Below are 22,407 nucleotides of genomic sequence, written 5' to 3' on the forward strand. Positions count from 1 at the left end.
GTGGCTGGGCTGATCTGGGGTGAGTCCAGGCAGGGGGAGGAGCTGCTGGAGGTTGGCTAGCCAGCCCCAACCCCTATTGGGGTAGGGGGGCGATCAGGGGCGGGGCCAGCTGGGGGGAGGGGCTGCAGGCCAATTGGGGTGGTGGGGGCCCATTGAGGGTGGGACTAGCCGGGGGAGGAGCTGCAGGAGGTTGGCCAGCTGGCCCCACCTCCCATCAGGCCATTTCAACTGGTCATTCTGGTCGTTACAGTGTCTGGTTGCTGGATTTTTATGTACATAGATAGATATGATTTAAACAATTTAACCCTCATTTAGCTTTATGTGCCCTTTTTTGGTTCGTTAATAGATATCATATTTTTAATCATATATGATACCTATTAACTAAACAAGAAAAGAGCACATAAAACTAAATGAGGGTTAAAGTGATAGTAAAAGCAAGCCTAGATTAGGATGATCTATTGAATATAAAAGGCATTCAATTAAAAAAATTAGAAAAGCAGCTGCTTTTAAGGTAAGGAATGCTTATTGTTAATGTTATTTTAATTATGTGTGTTCACAGAAGGTATTTGGGTACTGCTTGTATGATACTTTAGTTTATCTAGAAAATCACTAAGAAATCTTAAGAATTCTGTGCACACAGGTTTACATAGTTTAAACATATTTTTAAATCTATAATAAAGCTTTAGAATGGTTCTTAAAAGTGTCCTTGCACCCCCGTATAAACCATCTAATGTACTGTGTCTCTGTCAATTATTTCTCTTGTGATTAGAGAGATGGCAGAGTTGTAATTTGTTTCAAATAAGGTTTGGACCTTGGTTTGGTCGCTCAGTTTTGCTGTTCTTCTTCTTCTTCTTTACCCAAACTAACACTACAATTTCTCCATTTTCCCTGTTATTTAAAAAGTGTAATAAAAGAAACTACAGATCTGAACATTTTGGCATATTGATGAGCTTCTTTCATAGATATTTGTATTTTCCTGTCCTTTTGGTTTGCACATTTGGAATAAATAGGAATAAATTAATTAAAACGTGGCAGTGGACTTAATGGGAAATTTGTTTTAGTTGGTCATTTATGTATTGCCAAATATGATTTTTTAAATCACATTAAGTCAAATTACACATTCTTAGCTGTGTCATCTGTAGAAATAGGCTTGTGTTCTCTGGCCGAATGCTAATGATGGGTTCTGCTTTGTAGATTTCAAAGGAAACTCCTGTTTGTTCTTAACAGAAATCCTCTGAGATAGACAAAATGGGTGTCTTTTTCTTTATTTTTTTAAAAAAAGAAAAAAAATGAGATTCACATAGATCAAATTTGTACAATTATTAGGTAACAGACTAAAACTAGATATTATGTCACCAGATATTTATCTTGGACATTTAATTGTACAATAACTACCTAAGATCATTTCCCTGAATCACCAGAATTGTAAAATGGGGAGATTTTAACCCTTTTGAATTGAAAATACAGATAATTTCTCTGCATTAAATTATATACTCATGACCAGTAATGCTGGGGATACTTATAAAATCATCAATTATCCAGTATTCTTTTTAATGTGCCGTGCTAGCTCAAGCTTCATAAAAAAATAAAGTCCACGATACTTATTGTTGAGCAACAGGTATGTATATGTCTTTAAATATGCTCCTTAAAATTGGCCATTAGGTTTAAAATTACTTCCCAAAATATTCACATGGACTGAGTCCCTGTTTCTTGTTATAAGTAGCTTCCTGTTCCTGCTTTTGGATGTTTTTCTCCAAAGATGAGTCAGTTTAATATGTTGAGCACAAATCATGTTACTGGAAGGGATCCCTCCTTAAAGAACATGCAGTTGACTGTCCAGTTTTGAATAAGTTCAAACATTGCTATTAATTTCCTTAGAATCCCAAGGTCTTAACTTTCAGAGAACTGCTGAATCTAATTCTACTGCTGAGTTTTGTCATGTTTATATAAAATTAGAGATCAAATAACAGAACTGTCCATTTTAACCAGGCACATATGGTGTGTTTTAAGCTATCTATACATTTTCTTAGTATTCTCGAGGAATCGTATAGATAGCTAGTTGAGTATAGGAACTAGAACCCAAAATTACTGATTATAAACTCTATCCTTTTTCCATTATACCACTTCTATTTAATCAACAGAAGCAGCTTTATGGAGAATTAATTCACATTTCTTGAGAAGCTTTTCTGATTACTTTTTATGTTTTATTTTTTATTCCATAGATTTTTCTTGGAAATGAAATGTAGTACTTAAGTGTTTTCAGTGAATATCTTCATCGAAATGATGCTTTTTGCCATGAAAGAACCTCTTACTCATTTTCTATGCAAATATTTAAAACTTACCTGATTTATATAACAAATCCTGCCTTAATACTTAGAGGGTAAAAGACTCAACCAATATTATTCTTGATTGAGGTATATTATGTGTCTAGCTAAATGAATGGAGTTACTTTAATCTAGGTTTGAAAAGCCACTTACTGAACTATAAAAAGTACTTATACTTGTTCATCCTCTAATGCCATTTCTGCACATTTATCCTTATAAAATGATCAGAAAATGCCTATGGTTATGAATAAATTATTTGCAATATTTATGGTATTTGGGAATGTTGGAAATGATTTGGATGTTCTCTGAAAGTTACCTATATTATACACATCTATTTGATGGAATTCGATGCAGCCATAGAAAAATGATTATTGTGGACACTTAGTAAAATGAAAACTGTTTAGCAAAAGCAGGTCACAGAGTAGGAGCTACACTATAATTATACCTATTTGAAAAATGTGTACATGCAGACGACTGCATGAGAGTAGAAAAAAAAAACTGTAATGTTGTTAGGATTTTCAAACTTAGTTTTACCTTCTGTGTTCCAAATTGTACAAGTTCTTATCCAGATTTGAATCTCAAGATCAAATTCGTTGAAATTTTGTGTGCCAATTATATTTTGCTAATAGAATTCTATATCTAAGAGATTTCTTTGGGGGATCAGCAGAGTCTAAAGTTTTCTTGCATTTATCAGAGAAATCAGGCCAAACCAGCTCCTCTGGCCTGTAGCTCTCACAAGTACAGGTTTTCACAAGAGATTTTTACTTCTTCTTTACTTTTCAAAGACAAGAATAATGGGAGAACAGCTATTTTGGTATATTTCTTCTGTTTCATTTCCCATGTTTGGAAAAACCTTAAGCTGGGGGAGAAAGAAAGAAAGATATAAAGGAAGGAAGGAAGAAAGGAAGGAAGGAAGGAAGGAAGGAAGGAAGGAAGGGAGGGAGGGAGGGAGGGAGGGAGGGAGGGAGGGAGGGAGGGAGGAAGGAAGGAAGGAAGGGAACACATATCATGCAAAAGCATTTGACAAAATTATTTAAAGGTCAGAAAAGGGTGGCTTCAGAATAAATTCTAAACTAATTGCTAGTTACCAACTCTGCTTAAATAGTTTCAGAATTCTCTCTTATTGCATCCTGCAAGCAAGTACAAAATTGTAATAAATAATTACAATAAACCTATAAATGAAATGGAATAAAATAGGGTTATCAGTAACTTCTTAAGTCATATTTATATTCTTTTATTTTTAAGTCCTCACCTGAGGATATTTTTTTATTGATTTTTTTTTTTTTTTAGAGAGAGAGTGGAGGGGAGGGAGTGAGAGAAAGAGAGAGAAAGATGTGAGAGAGACAAGTCAGTTGGTTGCCTCCTGCATGCACCCTGATCAGGGCTGGGGATCGAGCCTGCAACCTTGTCTGGGAATCGAACCCGAGACCCTTGGGTCCAGGGCTGATGCTCTAACCACTGAGCAAACAGGCCAGGGTCATATTTGTATTCTTGATATCTCTCAGATGTTCTGGCACAGAGTAGTTTATTCAATTAATTTTTTTTAATTAAATAAATTGAATTGAGTTGGTGAATAGAGTTGTCCTATTGGTAGTATGTGGAATACAAAGCTTTAGCTAGTTTGAGGTTTCCAAATAGTGCAGGATGTCATTTCTAGTGTTCTTTTCAATGTAGCATGATGCAGACAATAGGATATGAATATAATGGGGAAAAGATCTAAAATTAAATGTGATCATTTCATGTACACAAATCCAAAAAAACCTCTGCTTTTTAAATAGTAACAGGATTCCTGTTTCTCTTTCTCACTGAACTCCAAAATAAAGTGCTCGGGTCTTTATTTGCTCAGTTTGTAAAAACAGTGAAAACTAAAAACCATTTCCTTGAAGCCTTGAAGCAGGAACATGAAAATATTAAAAGAACATTCCATGTTTTAGAAGGCCCTCTTGTGGTAAAAAGGTCAAACTATCCCAAATGAAGACAGCTTTGAAAACCTGACAGGAGCAGTCACCATGACAGACTTTATTAATAGTAATAATAGTAAGAGTCAAAATTGAGCAAATGAATGCGAAATAATCCATTTTCACCTTTCCTCCATGGTCCCTATGGCGAAATTGAAAGACATAAACCAAATAGGCAATAACAAAAACTAATTTTTTTCCACCTGCTTTATATAACTACCCAGTAAATCTCTAATGATAAAAAATAAAACAAAATAATAGCTCCTGGCAACATTTTACTAAAAAGCTATCAAATTTTGCTTTATACATTTTCACTTGAGAGTAATTTCAGATTAGCACAAAAGTTGCAAAAATAGAACTAAGTGTTCCTGCCTGTTCTTCACCCAGCTTACCTAAATAGTAACATCTTACATAACCATAGAGTCATTTATAAAACCAGATTAGCATTGCTATGCTGCTGTTAGCCAATCCACAGAGCTTAATCGGATTTCATCATTTGTCTTAACAGCATCCTTTCTTTGACTCCAGAGCTGTCCAGTCTGCGCCTTTCTCTGTCTTTCATGACCTTGACCTTTTGGAAGAGTACTGGTCAGTTATTGTGTAAAACATCCTTCCATTTCAGCGTGTCTGCTGTTTCCTCGTGATTATTTTCAGGTTGTGCATTCTCAGCAGTCAGACAAGCGATGGCGTGCCCTTTTTCAGTGCCCCATAAAAGTAGGTACTTGGAACGTCATGTTACCGGTGATGCTAACTTTGATCACCTGGTTAAAGTGGTGTCTGCCAGATTCCTTTACGGCAATGTTCCTATTTTTTTCCCCCCTTAATAACTAATAAATATATCCACATATTTTATATTAGGTGTTTAACATAATGGGTATCATAAATGCATTTTCCTGCTCATGGACATTTTACTGAAAAGGAGGACTTTTTCAAGGTATTCTGTTCTCTGTTTGCCAATGATTCGTTTTCCCTTTTCATCTGTGGCCTTCTTTCACCAGTCTGGCACTGTCAGGGAAAATCCTCACCACAGAGTCGACTTGTTCCATGTTGACTGACCCTCTTGCACTTCGTGACCTTGCAGGTATGTCGAGAGTACCAGCGTGGCAATTGCAACCGAGGAGAAAACGATTGTCGGTTTGCTCATCCTGCTGACAGCACAATGATTGACACCAACGACAACACCGTCACCGTGTGCATGGATTACATCAAAGGGAGATGCTCTCGGGAAAAGTGCAAATACTTTCATCCTCCCCCACATCTGCAAGCCAAGATCAAGGCTGCCCAATACCAGGTCAACCAGGCTGCAGCAGCTCAGGCTGCAGCCACCGCAGCTGCCATGGTGAGTAGGCACACCAGCCCACTCCTTGTTAGCCAAGTGAACAAGTGTATCTGACGACAAGCTCTCCATTTATTAACTTTTTTTTTTTTTTTTTTGCTGAAGATATGTTTGTTCAGGTATCCCAGACAATACCTAATGCAGTTACCGTTCACAAAAGTGAGGGTAACTCCTCAAGTGGTTTCACATTGCTTCTACCTTTGGCCTAACTCTTAATACTCTTGTCTTCCTCTGGATGGTAGGGTCTCTGACATTTCTGCTTTGTAAAGAACACCTGTCTCCTTTTCAGTTTAACGATATCGCCATCTCCGGTGCTCGTAGGTCTGCGTGCCATCTAATCAGCCAGCGTTCTCCTTCTTCGGTGTGCTCTTCTGCACACCAGGGCTCTTCTCTCTATATATATCTTGCTTTTAACAGTCACCTAATCTGAAACTATTTAGGAGAATTGCTTCCACAAAATTGTTTTTAGAATTAGCTGCAAGATTCGAACCACGTAGGCTCTCTGGATTGTCTTAAATAATATCGTGGCATAAACATAATTGTAAAAGGAGAGAAGCTTGACTATGCCATTCTCTAGAAAGGAGAAAAAGGGGAGTTAGAAATGGGAGCATTTAGAATAGATATGAAACCAGTCTGAAGCTAAATTTTGAGGTGATCTCCTAGCTGATTTCCACGAGCCCATTCTTTGTTCTTCACTTAGCTATTTTAATGTTGTCCCTTTCTACACATAAATATATGACTCGACCATTAAGATAGTCATAAAGCACGATAATCACGAGAGAGGTCTTTTCTGTGTTTGTTTTTGGATACTTGAGCAAAAATACAGAAGGCTGACTCTCTCTTCCTCTCTTCCTTTCACTTTTTTTTTTTCTGTTAGAGTACCTTGTTTGTAATTAACTACAAAGAGGAGTTATCCTCCCAATAACAACTCAGTAGTGCCCTTATTGTGCATGCTTAGTCTTGTTATTCGTTGTATATGGCATTCCGATGATTTGTTTTTTTATTTGTTTTTTCTCACCTACCCAAAAATGCACTGCTGCCCCCATGATGCACCTCTGCTTGCTGTTTATGTTAATGCGCTTGAACCCCACTGGCCCATTGCCATCATGTGCTCGCTGCCTGCTAATTAAGACTCAGTCGGCTGTCAAATCACTGAAGCGACCCCTCGAGGCAACCTTTGACCTGGTACTATGACCTTTCACCTTTTAGCTTGGCATGTAGCTTTGTTGTAGATACAAGTTTTTTTTTTGTAATCAATTTTAATATATATAAATATATATTTTCTGTTATAAAGTTGCAAAGTACAATGAAAACTGAGTGTGGTTTCCTGACAAAATTAGTGGAAAGACTATATAATCTAAGTACCTGGATGGATATCATACAATGAAAGATTCTGAAAGCCCAGCAGCCCACATTCAGTTTAACTACATTGTAGAACGTTCTAATGAAATACTTCAAGGACATAAAAATTGTAATTTTGACTGTATATTTATGTACCTCTTTGGTTAGCATGGCTTTAGCGATAGAATTATTTACTTTTTAATATTTAAAGTTCAGTGTTGAAGAAAAAAAAAAACTTGCATGCTCTGGGACGTTTGCATGTCTAGGTAGAGCTGGGGGCGGGGCAGAGTGGGATCAGTTTTTATTTGACCTGTTTCATTCACTCCGTACAATTAACTATTAACATTGCTTATACTTGTCAATCCTCATGGAGCTCACAGTGCAGCTTTTCTTCTCTTCCTAAACCAGTGGCTTCTCAGAGAAAGCCTGAAGCATTATGGGACTTAAAACACTTTAACGCATTGTAACAAGTGCTCATGAACTAGTGGGTTTTTTTGTTTTTTTTGTTTTGTTTTTGATAAAAAATAATGCTTCCTTTAAAGCTTTTATCTTGCGTTTGTTTTAAAAATTGTGTGTTTATTGGATCCCCTCCCCCCCCGTGGGTAGTTAAGTGCTCTGCTGCTTGCTTGCTCATGCTTCCTAACAATGTTAGCCTTCAACTGATTTTTCTTTTTTCTTTTTCTCTTTTTACTGGTATTTGTTTTTTATACTCGTTCACTAAACAGGGAATTCCTCAAGCTGTACTTCCCCCATTACCAAAGAGGCCTGCTCTTGAAAAAACCAACGGTGCCACCGCAGTCTTTAACACTGGTATTTTCCAATACCAACAGGCTCTAGCCAACATGCAGTTACAACAGCATACAGCATTTCTCCCACCAGGTAAGGGGTTTGCGTCTGTTTATACATGAATCAGCCAATCCACATAGAGTCCTACTGGTAGAGCAGATAAATCAGCCATGCCCCCAGTTTGTTGTTAGTCATAAATAAGGTGGAAGGTAAGGTGGCAACAGTGAAAACTTCTCGGAGGTCCCATGTGGTTTTCCTTAGAGACTAAGAATTGTAGCTTCATGAAACATGGATTAAAGATCAGTGATGTTTTATGTACTTATTTTTGTTTGTGCAACTTGGAAATGAAATGTAGTGCTTTTTGTTTTTGTTTTTTTTTTTTCTTTCCTCAAACGTGTTGTATGTGTGTCAGGCTACTTATGACACTTTCCTGCTGTAAGACCCCTTTGCCTTCATGATGCCATAGAGTCCATTCGAATTCTTTGAAATGACGCCTTCAGTTTGGCTTTGGATTTGTCAGCCCTTTTGTTCTCAAGGTGGAGAATAAAAAACTGACTGTGTTCTAGGGCCCTTAAAAGTGCTCCCTTCAGGACCAATCAGTGCATGGCTTACGATCACAATTGATCCTAAGCTAATATTGAAATAGCTGTCAGTGCCCAGTGAAGATAACATTTATTCTCGAGTCGTACATTTGTGGTTTCAGTTGATTTCAACTTAGTCACATAAACACTCTAGAACTATCCACAAGGTTATGAAATTTAAAAACATAAACTAACCGGTCACTTATTGACCTGGATATTTATTTTAAGTCGTTCTTCATCTACTTCAGAAAATACATATTAATCTCCTTATAATCTGAAATTCAACTAACAAGAGACTAAGACCAATTTCCTCTTTACCTCTTAACCTTACAAAGAAAATATTACCATGAGTTCTGAGACTTATTTAATAAAGTAATTTTTATTTTTTTATTTAAATTAATAATTTTTTTAATAGGTGTGTCAAAGATCCAGACCCATTTGACATTATTGGCAGTGCATTAAGTTCATAATACCATTAGGGAATGTATCATTTATTTTTTAATAAGAAAAAAAAATAAATTATATTCACATTAATTTTCACTAAGCACAATTTTTTATATCGTGCATCTTTGGAAACTGGTCATCCACATTTAGAATATGTAGTAGCATTCAATGAGCAAGAATATTCCACTAACTGAAATAGCCCATGGTCTAGACACCGTAAATAAACCATATTTGTACTCATAAAATAATATCTATCAAATTGAAGTTTGTCCACTTTCAAATTAAAATAAAATCATTTAGATCTGTAGGGTATTTTTTTGTATTCTGATTTAAAAATCACATTTATCTTATATTTTATAATATTAAAACGTATTCCTCAACATATGTAATTTTCCAGAGATTTCTGAAATTAGTCTTTTTGCTCTTGTTAAAATTGCCATGCCCCTAAATTTATGCTGTCTCCAACAAATAATCCATCAATTTTTCACTAGATAAAATTTCAAAGAATTACACCTAATACTTATCATAATGTACCTAAATAAGCTTGAATTATCACATCTAAATTTGAACCTCCAACCAAATCTCCATTGTGTTTCTTTTTCTCTCTTCTACTTTTCCTTCTCCTTGAAGTAATTTTAACTATGCATACATCTCACTTGTAAATTTTTCCTAGTTGTTTTTCCTATATTGTCATACAGATCGATTTAAAAATTTAATTTGAAAAAGTCATGTAATTAAAGTAATGCACTCCTCAGAAACACACTATTTTGCCATACAAATATCTTTCATAGGGGAAATTTGAAATTGACAACTACACTCATTTAAATTTGGTCTTGTGCTGAATATTGGAGGGAAGAGAATTTAATTGGCTATTTGTGCATCATTATAAGTAAATCAAACCATTTGATGTTAAAATGGACATTATGATCATTTCAAAAGTGATTTTTGTTTTTGGTAAGTGGGTCCTACAGCATTATGTCTTCATCTTTGTGAGTTATTGCACCCTAGCTAGTATTTTCATTGCTGCCTTATATTTGCTGCAAACCCCTCCCCAAACTGTGTGCATTGGTTATAATGGTAATGAGGAAGATAACTCAAACTAAAATTCAAATAATAAAAGCTCCAGGGTTTTAGAGAGATAGGGTAAGGTTAACTCATTTTCAGCATGTGCAGGCTTAATTATGCATGGGGTGAAACATAGTAGGCAAATTGCAGCATAATTACAAATAAGAAATTTAAAACATAGAACCTTTGCAATATTTAAACGAGGTTTAATATTCCTAAAATACCATGTTATTCTTTGTCCCTCATCCTTTCACCCTCTCCCCCTCCCGATAGAGGATAATGTTTTCACAGGATCTAGATCCAGTTGTACAGTATTCAATTTTGCTTGCTCTACTGTCTCAAAGTAATGACTCTGTTATTGCCAGTTTGTTTTTGTTGTCTTTCACAAGTCTTTGACTCAGTCGCTGCAGCAAATAGCAGAGGTCTTCGGGTGTCTTAAATAATGCCTATCGCTGTAATAGAACTCCACCTGAGAGGATGCCTCCTTAGCTCCATTACCAAGTTTAATCACGATCATTGTGCCCACAGTCTAATTGTGATCACAGACTCACTGCAGCTGTCCTAGGGATGCCCGTTGAGTAGTCGGTGGTTGTCAATGGCAGCTTTGTTTTGTAGGGCTGTCTCTGACAAGACTCAATTGGCAGATATTTTTCTAACAAATGTTCATCCCAGATGCTGCTAGTATGTAAATAGGCTGTGCCAAGATTCAGATAGAAGTGTAAAATCATTGGAAATATTAAAATCTAAAAGTCGAAAATAATCTCATAGAAAGAACAGCGGTTCTGTAGTTGACAAGGTACCCTGTACTTGGTAAAATAAATTAGATTTTTTTTTAATGTTTATATGTCACAAAGAAAAAGGAATATATCTGTACTGTTAATTTAACATCATGGTTGAGCAATTGTGAACATCAGTGCTAGCACCACATATGTAATGTATGTATCTTCATTATCTCCCATTCAGGGTTTTTACTGAAGTCTAATTACCAATTTTTGTGGGTGAAATTTGCTAGAATATTTGCTATTCCAAGAAGTCCTGAGGGTCTAAACCAGCAAAGAAAACTAGTCTGGTTTCCCAGATACCAAGTAAACCAATTTGAAACATGAAAGTATCCCCTCTAAATATTCTTCCTGCATTTAAATTCCAAGCTCAGGCAGTACAGAAATTTCACTTTCTCTTTACCCATAATTCATTGCTTGGTATTCCTCCAAATAAAATTCCCATGTGGATGATCACAAACTCTTGCATGTCCGTGTGGTTGCTGCTACAGTGAACAGGAAAGTAAAACCAAGGGAATGAAAATGAATGTTTTGGTTTCCTTACATTGTTAAGTCAGTTTTGTGCATTGAATTGTTCAGCATTTTAATAATAAATAATATGTTTAATTATTTAACATGTGCTCAATATAAAGAAAATGTTAATGAGTTCATATGTTAAAGTCAGAAATGGCAAAGCGGCAAAGTGGCTAGTCACCAGGTTAAAACAAAACAAACGACAGTATTATTTTTAAAGTAATGAAGGTGGTTTAAATTTTCCCCCAAATACTTGTACTTAATAGGCAGCGATTAGGAGGAACAAAGTGTACCAGCAGACAGTTGAACTGGCTTTTATTCTTCACTCAAGACTAGTTCTAATTGATCACTGTGCTATTGTATGATTTGATTGTGCTGACAGTTACATGCCACTGTTCCCATAATAACAATTTTTCTTCTTTGTTCAAATGAATTTCCTAATTACACGTGTGATGGGATGTTTTAATTCTTTTCCCTTTCAAATCCACCTTCCTGTTGCAATGCATGATGGGCAGGCTCAATATTGTGCATGACACCCGCTACAAGTGTTGGTAGGTGCCAGCTTTGTTTCTTGATTATCTTAAACCTATGGTGCACCTCACAGCCCCTCAAAATCCACTGCTAAGTTTAACTTTTATCTATTGGGCAAGTCCATTTCCCTTTTACTAACACCTGTCAATTAAATGTCATTTTCTATTTAATTGACATGGACTCACATAAATGTTTTCTTTACACACAACTTTCCTTTAGTCACCTTTGGTGGATTTTGATTGGACTATGAGTTCTAGTGTGTAAAAAAATCTATCTCATAAAAAGTAATATATTGTATATTTTTATAATAGTAAATAAGAAAAATTACTTTCATTCAAACAGTTAACTATATATATATGAAGTAAATACCTGTATGTTGACTTAGATTTAGAATGTCTATGAACACTATATAAAATTCTTGTTTGTGACTTAGCAAAGTAAGCCTGTTTGTGTCAATTTTCTTAATTTGATGGTAACAAGCTTTTTTTTCCCCCTTTTTTTTTCTCTTTCATCTCCCTTCCCCTTCTCTCCTTGGAATGTTGTCCTGCTTTGCGCTGTGATTGCATGTCACTCGCTGGTGATGATGTCCCGTCACATGGCTTATTGCTGTGATAAATACCATGCCCAATTATCTCCTCCATGTTGCCATGGTTTCCATATTGCTACACTCTTCTGTATGTTTGCTTATATGATTTTCCCTCCGAAAGTTCCCATGGTGCACGGTGCTACGCCAGCCACTGTGTCCGCAGCAACAACATCTGCCACAAGTGTTCCCTTCGCTGCAACAGCCACAGCCAACCAGGTTTGCTAATTTACAGCTTTGTTTCTTAAAAACCAACTCTGATAGGGCTCAATGCAATAGCCCTTACGCACGGGGATTTCCCATTGAGGTCAGTGGGAATCGTGTGTACGTGAGGGCTGTCGTGGGTGCTTTAATAGCATGGGGTTTCAAAGATTCCTCTTGTTGGCCTACACATTCTCTCTACGATGAGCAGCAGAATGCTTTTTTGCCATTTATAAGTGCTCCAAAGTTGTCGCAGCTCCATTTCTAAAGCTACTAAAATTATATTTACACAAGCAATTCTCATTTGGTCTCAACCAATCATGCAGGTATTTTGACTGATCAAAAAATGTAGCTAATTTTAAGGTGTGTGTGTTTTTTTTTTAATTATAAATATCTGGTATGTACAATTTCTCAGTTCTTGCCTAAATTCTTAATATAAAGCACAATATTTAAATATCTAACATATGCCACAAGGACCACTCTTGTAAATAGAGTTTGTTATAAATTTGTTAAAGTTTGCATACTGCATATTCAAAAATAGATGAAATTCATGTTCACATTTTGATTCTTCAATGAAAAAAAAAATTTATTTTTTTTTGTAATTGCCCACCTTAAATGTTGGGGAGTTATGAAGGAAAAAAAGACAATCAATTCTGTGTTCCATACATGTCATAGAATAACAATTACACACGTTACTTTTAAGTAAAAGGGATTTGTTTCAGAAATTTAAAGGTATATGAGAATGACTGTTTAAAAGAGAATGATTATTGAAATATTTATAATTTAAAAATTGACATTGATTCAATGAGCATTGTCATTGAATCAAATTTATATAAAGTAGGTTTTGGCTTGAGTATCCAGATACATTTGTTATGAAAGCAAAGTTCAGTAGGGTTAATAGCATATGAAAAAATTTAGAGCCAAATCAAATTTCATATAACCCACAGACTAAGGTTAAATGTAGCCAAGTGAATCTCAAAAGAGCCCGTATGAGATGAGAATCAACACGTTGCCCTTTGGGAAGAGAAGACCAATTAAGTGCCATTTGAATATTTTGTTATTGCTGTGAGGAATAGCCATCCTTGTTTCTACAACACACTGTATTCTGTTGAAGAACTAAAAACTATTAGAATAGCCATTAAAAACTTTCCAAAGCAGTATAGGGATGTATCGTAAAGATTCGCACAAGCTTTAAACATTTCTTGGCAAAGACCATTCAGTAGTTTTCCTGAAGCTTGTCAAAATAGCCCTGGATTTATGCTAACACATCAGACTCATTTACAAGAATGCTAGATTGTGCATATGTAGCATGTTCGTAAGTAATCTTTACCCTATGGCAGACATTTCTTAATGGATTCAATGCAATCCATTTATGGGGTAGATCGATGATGCCAAATTCTCCTGTGTGTACCATGCATGACTGTAGAATTGCTGGTGTAAGCAGAACTATAGCAAAGCAAATTCCAACATGCCCTTGGCCACCTGGGTTGTAGGGGACACTTTACTTTTTTTGCATTGTGCTGTGACCATTTCATGCATAATCTTGGGTCTTCATACTGTTTTACAACCAAAAGAAAGAAAAGGGAATGGATATATATATACACACATATATTATATCTACATATACATACATATGTATATGCCTACAGTACATTAGCGATGCTGGAAATAGCTGATGCCACAAAATGCAGCCTGCATGCTTGCAGAAGTTTATAGCTGGCCCTTCATCTGCATCGAGTGGTGGTGTTGAAGGTCCTTGGTATGTTTCGACAGCCCCATCCCTGATGCTTCTACACTGTTGGGTGCAACATCCTGTCCTGCAGCAGCAGGAAAAATGGTATGAGAAGCTTCATTATGCTTGGAGCACATTTTCGTGCCATTTGCCAATGCTGTAAAACTGTGTAAAGATGTCAAGCTGAAAAATGGAAATAAAAGTGAGACATATTAATTTACACTCCAGACAGTGGATTGTAATATGTTGCATTAGTCTAGGACCTCTAAATTGAAACAACAACAACGAAAATGCCTTCATGTATGTGATCTCACTATTCTCCCACAACCTTGCTGACATGGGATTATTGCCACTTTGTAGGTGACGAAACTTAAGCATAGAGTAATGAAGTGCTTTGCTCAAGGTTACACGGTAGGAAATGGGTCACTAGTGTTAGAACCCGTGCTTCCAGTCCTCTGAGAGTCTCCATCTATGATGCTGCCTCTCCTAGGTTAGCAGCTGTAATTCTGGGTTGTAGGAGGATCAGCTACATATTGGAAGTTCTTGGCTTTGGGGACTATGGAAATAAGTCACCTCTCTTTTGGTTTATTATATTTTCTCAGGATTTTTAATTCTCTTGCCCATTTATAATACAAAAAAAAAAAAAGAAAAAGGTACAATTAGGATTCAGAAACAGGTTGTGATGTAAATTTATGCTCTTACCCAGTTCTCTTGAAGTACACCTCTGTAATTCCTACCTGGTATTTTAAATTGGAAAAGAAGTTAGATACCATAAGTTGGACAAAAGAAAATGTTAGAAATTGGTTGCACAAAAATAGGCAAGACATTTTCTACTTTGCTGTTTGGATTACTGAATAACTCAAACCACAGGGGTGTGGGGGTGTGTGTGTGTAGGCCAACAAAAAGGGCTTCTTTTAATTACTGCTCTGCATGAATTTTTGACAGTTGTACTTCTCTTCTTAAAATCTGATAACATTGATAGAATAGTATTTAACACAAAGATTTTAAAACTGAGTTGCTACTTTGACATTATGTTTTCATTAACTTACTGTTATGTTGACCAGATAAGGACTATCACCTGACAGCTGAATTTCACTTTTCTTAAAAAAATTTAATATTGAAATGTTTTCATCTCTTGATTGTTGGCTTGCTTGCATGGATCATTCATTAAATAATTTTTTATTTACTAGATACCCATAATATCTGCCGAACATCTGACTAGCCACAAGTATGTTACCCAGATGTAGAATTTTCATCACTAAACAGTAAGTTTATTATGCGATACATAGTATATATTCGTGATGGTATTTTTTAAAGATAGCATCTATGTAATGCATTTAAGAAAATGTTTGCAAACTTTCAGGGAAAGTACAGAGCTCATATTTTTATCTTAGATGGCTTATGAGGGATTTTATCATACAAATTTATAATAAATATATTTATATCACTTAAATATACATAATACTTAGGGAAGATAAATTTTGTTTTTAGTTTACATTAGAAATAAACCACAGGCCTGAAGAAAAAATATGACTTAAATCTAAATAGAAAGCGTAGATCAGGGGCTAGCGAACTTTTTCTTAAAAGACCACAGTAAATATTTTTGGCTGTGTGTGCCACCTGGTTTCTGTCACCACTCTTTTCTGTTTCAGCTACTCAACTCTACGAGAAACAATATGTAAGCGAAAGAGTGTGGCTCTGCTCCAATAAAACTTTATTTGCAAAAATAGGCAACCAATAGGCTGTATTTGGCTCACAGGCCTGATCCCTTTTGTAGATCCTCATTTTTTTGGGGGGAGGGGGTAAATTCTTAAATGAGAACATGCTTCACCTCACAGTATCATTAGAATGTAAACAGTGTGACTTTAAATAAAATTTATATAGCCCCCTGGCAATGGGCAAGGAGACACCTGTTTGGTGGTGTTGCTCTTATATCAGTCAGGGGCAAAGCAGAGGTACAGTTCTTAGTTCATCCTAGCTTAATGCCTGTGTTGGTGGCCAGAGCTGCTTCATGCCTGAGGCACATAAAAAAAAAAAAAGAAAGAAATAGATATACACACTCATATATATGCATACACACATCTAAATATCCAAATGAACTTGAGGTACTTTGAAATAGTCACCTTGGCAGATCATATAATTTCTGAAAATGTTGCCATTGCTCAAAAATGGTGTGAAAGTCTTGTGGCTTGTCTTCAGACACACTGACTTAGATACTTTGCAAAGGTGGTCATTTTCCACGCTTAAAGGATATGCGTGTGTGTGTGGTTTTTTTTTCCAGTATGCACGCATCCAAGTTTGCATATATGCTCAGAAGTACAATAGGTAATTATGTTTATATTTTAAAAGAGCCACAACATTTAAAACTGCCTCTGGTGAATAAGATGGGTGATCATTCTCTGTTGCTTCCTTTCATTCATTTCTCTTCAATAACACATTTGCAAGTGACTTTTTGGTGCTACTATGTGTAAATGACCATGTCAATGAGATAAAGATGAATAGGCAAGGAGATCAAGACATAAATTTCAGCACACTGTAATAAGAAAGGTTTGAATAAATTTTTCTTGGAAAAAATGATAAAGGAGCAACTCTCCCAATAGAGTCAGAAAGTAAGTGAATTTGGACAAAGAAGGTTGTCGCAGAGAGAAGAGAGGAGATATGGGCCTTACAGGAGAAGGGTCAGAGTGCCATGTCAGGAGACGGCAGAGAACCAGTTCAGAGGCCCTTGTGATAATAACCCATAATGAAGGCTGGACAAAGGTTAAGCCCATGCAGAAGAGGAGAGAAAATATTTGAGAGCCATTTAAGAAAGAAAGGAGAGACTGTGCGAAGTACTACCAAAGACATGCTACAATCATGAAGTACATGACGGAAAATGATTTTGTCTGTCTCAAAGCACTCTCTATGCAGTTCTGATAATAAGGTTTATTATTCTGAACAATAGCCACATGTTTGAATAAGCATATTAATTTGTAGTATGTCGGTTTGGAAGAAGAGTTCTTTTTACATTAAAAAATCTGTTTCAAGATTTTATAGTCATTTGGGCATGTTTGCCATATATATATATATATATATATATATATATATATATATATATATATGTTTACAAATACACACACACACACACACACACACACACACACGTATATATATAACTATGTTCTATTTCTTAGCAATAATCCAGGTTGAAAAAAATTATGCCAAATGGCCATAAGTCCAGCAGTTATTAGCAAACCAGTGGATTTGTCTGTGTTGAAGCTTAGGCTGTTCGTAGTGTATCTATATAACAAATGATGGTTATTTTCATGAGTTGCAATATTTAAACTTTTTTTAAAATATATTTTTATTGATTTCAGAGAGGAAGGGAGAGGGAAAGAGAAAGAAAAACATCAATGATGAGAGAGAATCATTGATTGGCTGCCTCCTGCATACCCCCTACTGGGGATCGAGCTGACTACCTGGGCATATGCCCTTGACCAAAATCAAACCTGGGACCCTTCAGTCTGCAGGCCAACCCTCTATGCACTGAGCCAAACTGGCTAGGGCTAAACTGGTTTTGAGTGCAGCAAAATGGTGGTTTCTTTCATTCTCAAGGTTGTATTCTAAAGTATACTTTTAATATGTAAAGACTCTCTGATGAGAACCAATTTTGTATAAAAACCAGATCTACTTACAAGTACAATCTATTTCACTTTAATTCATCAGGAGCCTAAGGAATGATATTACTTTTTCTTGGCTGTAGGAAAAATTTACCCCAAACGTTCAATGATCCAAAATAGTTAACATATTATTCTTTTTTCCCCCCTAAACACATATTGTGCTAATCAAGCACCCAAATACAGATGCTCCTCGACTTATGATGGGATTTGGTCCCCATAAGCCCATTATAAGTTGAAAATGCATTTAGTACAGCTCACCTACCCAACATCACAGCTTAGTAGCTGAGTGCTTAGCATTCTCACATCAGTGCAAAGTCAAAGAAATGTAAGTCGAGCCCATCCGTAAGTCAGGAACCATCTGTATAGTGAATCGTGTTTAATGGGGCTTGTTGCATGGATCTTAATTTTGTAAGCCAAAGCATTCCTCTTGAAACCCATTAACTTCAGCAGAGAAGTAAAATGAATCTAAATTCTGCCCCACCACGATAGTGCTAAAAAAGAGCCCGGCTATGTTCTGTCCCTTGATTCTGCAAAGTTGTTTTACACTTTTAGCTTAGTCTTTGAGAAGAGCCTAGAACTTCACGAAGCTCTGCATGTCATTGTGTTCTCATAGAGAGGGTCAGCAAATTTAGATCCATTTGTACTTGTGTGATGTTGTTGTTTTTTTGTTTTTATATGAAGATGTTACAACGTGCATGTGTTCACACTAACTCAAGCAATACAGTTTTTCCTAGTAAATATGTATTGGAAACGGCTTTGAGCTATCGCCTGTTTTAACAAAGACTATGTTTTTTTTTCCCCTTGTAGATCATACTAAAGAGGAAAGGACAGTGTGCTTGGTTAGCGTAAAGGATGAGGTCATTAGCCATATTGTATATACCGTCAAGCAACCCCCACGAAAACCCCTCAGCCACAAGACACCCACATATTGCATGTTAACCAGAAGAGAAGACAACATGGAATCCCACTGCACACTGTTGCCTATACACTTTGTACATTTAATTGATATTCGTGCTGAGGTGATATACCTGTCTGTAAAAGAACAACATCGTCTTTCTTTTCTAGCACAGAGTTATGCATTCAAAGATGCATACCTAAGTAGTTTCCTAATAGATCCATGCCATCTTGAAAAGACAGACTATGGTGTAACCACGATTCTCTTATGTATTGGTACGTCTGTAGACCAAGGTATAATTTTTTAAAAAAATAAGTTTATTTCTTTCAAGGTTTACAAATAACAAAGGTGCACCTTGTATTTAAAATTGCCATTAGAGGTGAGAGCGTGCATGCACAGTCATTTTTGTTTAAGAGTAATATTTTTAATGTAATAGATTGTAAGATGAGGTGAGGGAGGGATCTGACAGAGATGAATGTGCCAAGCAAAACCACAACTGTGTATCTTTTAAAGCACATCATGGCTTTAAGTACCATGTTGTAAAGGATTCTCATGAAGTGCCATAGACTGTACATCAAATTAGAGTATTATTTCTTCAGTGTTATTGTTTTCAGAGCCACATTTTGTTGCTTATTTGCTAGTACTAATCAGTCAAAGGGCACCATTCTCTTTTTTTTTTTTTTTTTTTTGAAACCAAAGCTGTCTCAGAAATGGCCAATGTAACCACAGTAACAATAGAACAGCACAACACCATTTCTCTCAATACAGATAAACTCACACATACTGGAGATATATATAATAGATATATATATATAATTATTTTAATGCATTGTAGTGTAATATTTATGCATACTATACTGTATAACATGATATTCAAAAGGGATATGCCATTTCTGAGACACGATAACAAAAACATGTTTGAGGAAATTATTTTGCTTCTATTTATAGCTCTGTCAAAGTCAAAAGACTATAAATGCTTTGCAAAAATGGTTCCACGTTTGCTTAAATGCTTCATCACAGTCACGTTGAAAATAGTGACTCTAAACAAAGAAGAAAGCAGCACTGTCATCAGATGCATGATAAACCAAAATATGAAAACGGGAGGTGTTTCATTTACCTAGCAATTGGGTGGGTTACGTACTTGGGGGAATTTTATATGTGATTTCTTTTGTTTTGTTCAGATTAACTGCTTATAGCCTTAGAAAGCCTTTTACAAAATTATAAAAATAAAATAGATGTGCATTCAGTTTTTAAGAATGGATTCATCCAAAGGAATTCCCTTTTTGTGGTTTGGGTGTTGCAGCTAGTAAGGGTATTTTTGCTCTGGTCAGCAGTTCTGCAGCTGCTGAAGTAGGGGCCAGGTCACTGGTAGTTATAGTGTGGAATGGGAGAGGTGAAAGTTCAGTTGTAGAACTTTCCATACTTCCAAGTTTACTGCAAGTTTTTATGCTTGAGAGAGATGCTTTCTAATATAAGACTGATGTGTTGATTTTACTGATTGTACTGTACATCTATTAAAGCCTTAGATTATTACATTACGGGTTGGAACCCATACCAATGTAATTTCAATCGTGTTAAGAGAGTAATGGTGACTTCACATGTTATTGTAGTTAGTTACATTATAGAATATTACTTATTTTTCTTGTTAAAATGTAGTTTTTCATTTCCTACACTTGTTAGATTTCATTTTGTATTAACAATTGAATATCATTTCAGTTTATAGACTCTTGTTTTATTAGATTTTACTGATGAATTTTTCAAAATACAAAAAAAATTTAAAGTAGTTTTTCCTTCATAACATACTCAGTTTTGAATTACATGTAGTGTCATATGAATATTCGTATTATTGTTAACTAAATGATTTCTATTTTACTGATTTAATATTAAAGTGTAAGAATATCAGTCATTGTTAGTTCTTGTCTAGTTTTCATTAAAAGAACAAAGATCTTTTATATGGATATCTTATAAATATATAATCATTGCTAAGTAAGAAGTTAAGTTGTTGCTATTGCAACAATCCTGGCAGACAATTGAGTAATATTTTGATGATTTATTTTGTTTGTAATTAGTTATTATAAGAAGATCTAGAACCTAGATATTAGAATAAAATTTATTTTCTACTGTATCCATTTCAAATGTTAAAGTATTGTTTAATATTTTTGAAATCCCTGAATATCAGGCCTTGTTATAAATAAGCTGCATAATCAATAAATAGAACAAGGGACTTTTTGTTGATAATCCAAATACTCAAAGTTTACGTAATGAGAATTCTAGCGTGTGTGCAAACTCTTGAGGGTTGATTATGCTGCAATTGAGCATGTTGGGACGTCTAGAGAGAAGGTTGACTTTTTGCACTTCTGTATATAGTCAAAAGAGAGAAACCTGTATAATAGTAAGATCTTATTTTGAATAAAAACGTCTATAATTACAAGGAGTTTTGTTAAGGCTAATAAAATGAGACTGAGCAAAATTGCTTGCAAAAGTGGCACCGAGTTAGCACTCCGTACCCCTTCAAACATGTTGCTTTGCTTTTTTGTGGACAGCTTGTAGTTTGCCAGGATTTTTTCAGCTGGAAAGATATGCCATCCTTCCGAGATCTCATGACTGACAAAAACTCCACTGGGCCAAATCTGCCTGAAGACCATTACCAAAAATAGCAGGTACTTCAACCATTAAGGTGAAATCATGGATCAGATATTCCTTACATTTTTCAAAACTACTGCATGTTTAAAGCTTCAACAACAACAGCAAAAAGGAGAGAAAGAACTATACTAAGGACGTATTATTCTAATCAATTTCTGCCAATTTCAGTGGTTTATTGTTCACACACACACACACACACACACACACACAATCTTCAAAACAAGTAATGACTTTCACAAAATTGAAAATATAAACAGGCAAACCAAACAGCACAGCGTAGCTCTAGTTGTTATGTGATTGTTTTTTTAATCGCTGTAGGAAGCCTGTTCTTTCAGCAGGTGAAAAGAGAAAACACAGTTCAAAGTTCATGGTTCTAATTGGCAACTCAGAAGCACTTAAAAAAGCGAATGTGATCACAGGCACTTGTTGAATGAATCTGTGTAGCCAGCCCTCACTCCAGCTGGTTCCCGCGTTGCACTTACCGGCAACCCCGCCCCTTTCATCTGCTGACAGGACAGATGTGCTTGGTTTTACTCTTATGTAATCACAACTTACTTTCTGCTTGTAGTTGCTTACAATTATGTATTTTGTCTTGGGCTGCGATTTGTTTTACGCTTATTTTATTATTACCGCAGTAGTTGACTTTGCTGTATGGAAAAATAAAGTGAAATTGCCCTAATAAAACTTCTCTTTCTTAAGTATATTTGTGTATCTGTGATTGAAGAGTAAATTTTGTTTGCGCCTTTCGCATACGTGTGTGTGTGTGTGTGTGTGTGTGTGTGTGTGTGTGTGTGTGATTATGAACGCATCGTTATGAAAATGCATCGTCTGGTTTTAACTGACCTGACCGTAAGGAAGGTCATCACTGCCTTTCTTGCTGACCTGCCTTTGATCCCAGAAAGGAGAATGTGAATCCTGAGGGGTTGCCATCCCACGCCCATCGCTTTCTCGGAGATCTTGCCCTCCCCTCCCTGACACTAAGTGCTGTCTGGTAGGATTTTTGGTGTAGGGGGGAAACTATAAGAGAGAAAAAGAA

General features: G+C 35.8%; 1 protein-coding gene across 14 annotated transcripts in view; it reads left to right on the plus strand.

The window, feature by feature from the left end:
- Positions 1 to 22,072, plus strand: part of MBNL1 (muscleblind like splicing regulator 1) — a 170,576-nt gene extending 148,504 nt beyond the window's left edge. For 7 of the 14 annotated variants that reach the window (XM_079766219.1, XM_079766216.1, XM_079766222.1 and 4 more), the window contains 7 exons: positions 5,364 to 5,621; positions 6,750 to 6,803; positions 7,685 to 7,838; positions 11,643 to 11,678; positions 12,366 to 12,460; positions 15,365 to 15,439; positions 18,641 to 22,072. In XM_079766219.1, the coding sequence (XP_079622345.1) occupies positions 5,364 to 5,621; positions 6,750 to 6,803; positions 7,685 to 7,838; positions 11,643 to 11,678; positions 12,366 to 12,460; positions 15,365 to 15,421 (654 nt within the window). In that variant the 3' untranslated portion in view covers positions 15,422 to 15,439; positions 18,641 to 22,072. The remainder of the gene's footprint in view (positions 1 to 5,363; positions 5,622 to 6,749; positions 6,804 to 7,684; positions 7,839 to 11,642; positions 11,679 to 12,365; positions 12,461 to 15,364; positions 15,440 to 18,640) is intronic. The other 7 variants (XM_079766224.1, XM_079766227.1, XM_079766225.1 and 4 more) reach the window with 7 other exon arrangements.
- The last annotated feature ends 335 nt before the right edge of the window (positions 22,073 to 22,407 follow it).

Source organism: Cnephaeus nilssonii, assembly GCF_951640355.1.
Source record: "Cnephaeus nilssonii genome assembly, chromosome: 3".
Lineage (NCBI taxonomy): Eukaryota > Metazoa > Chordata > Mammalia > Chiroptera > Vespertilionidae > Cnephaeus > Cnephaeus nilssonii.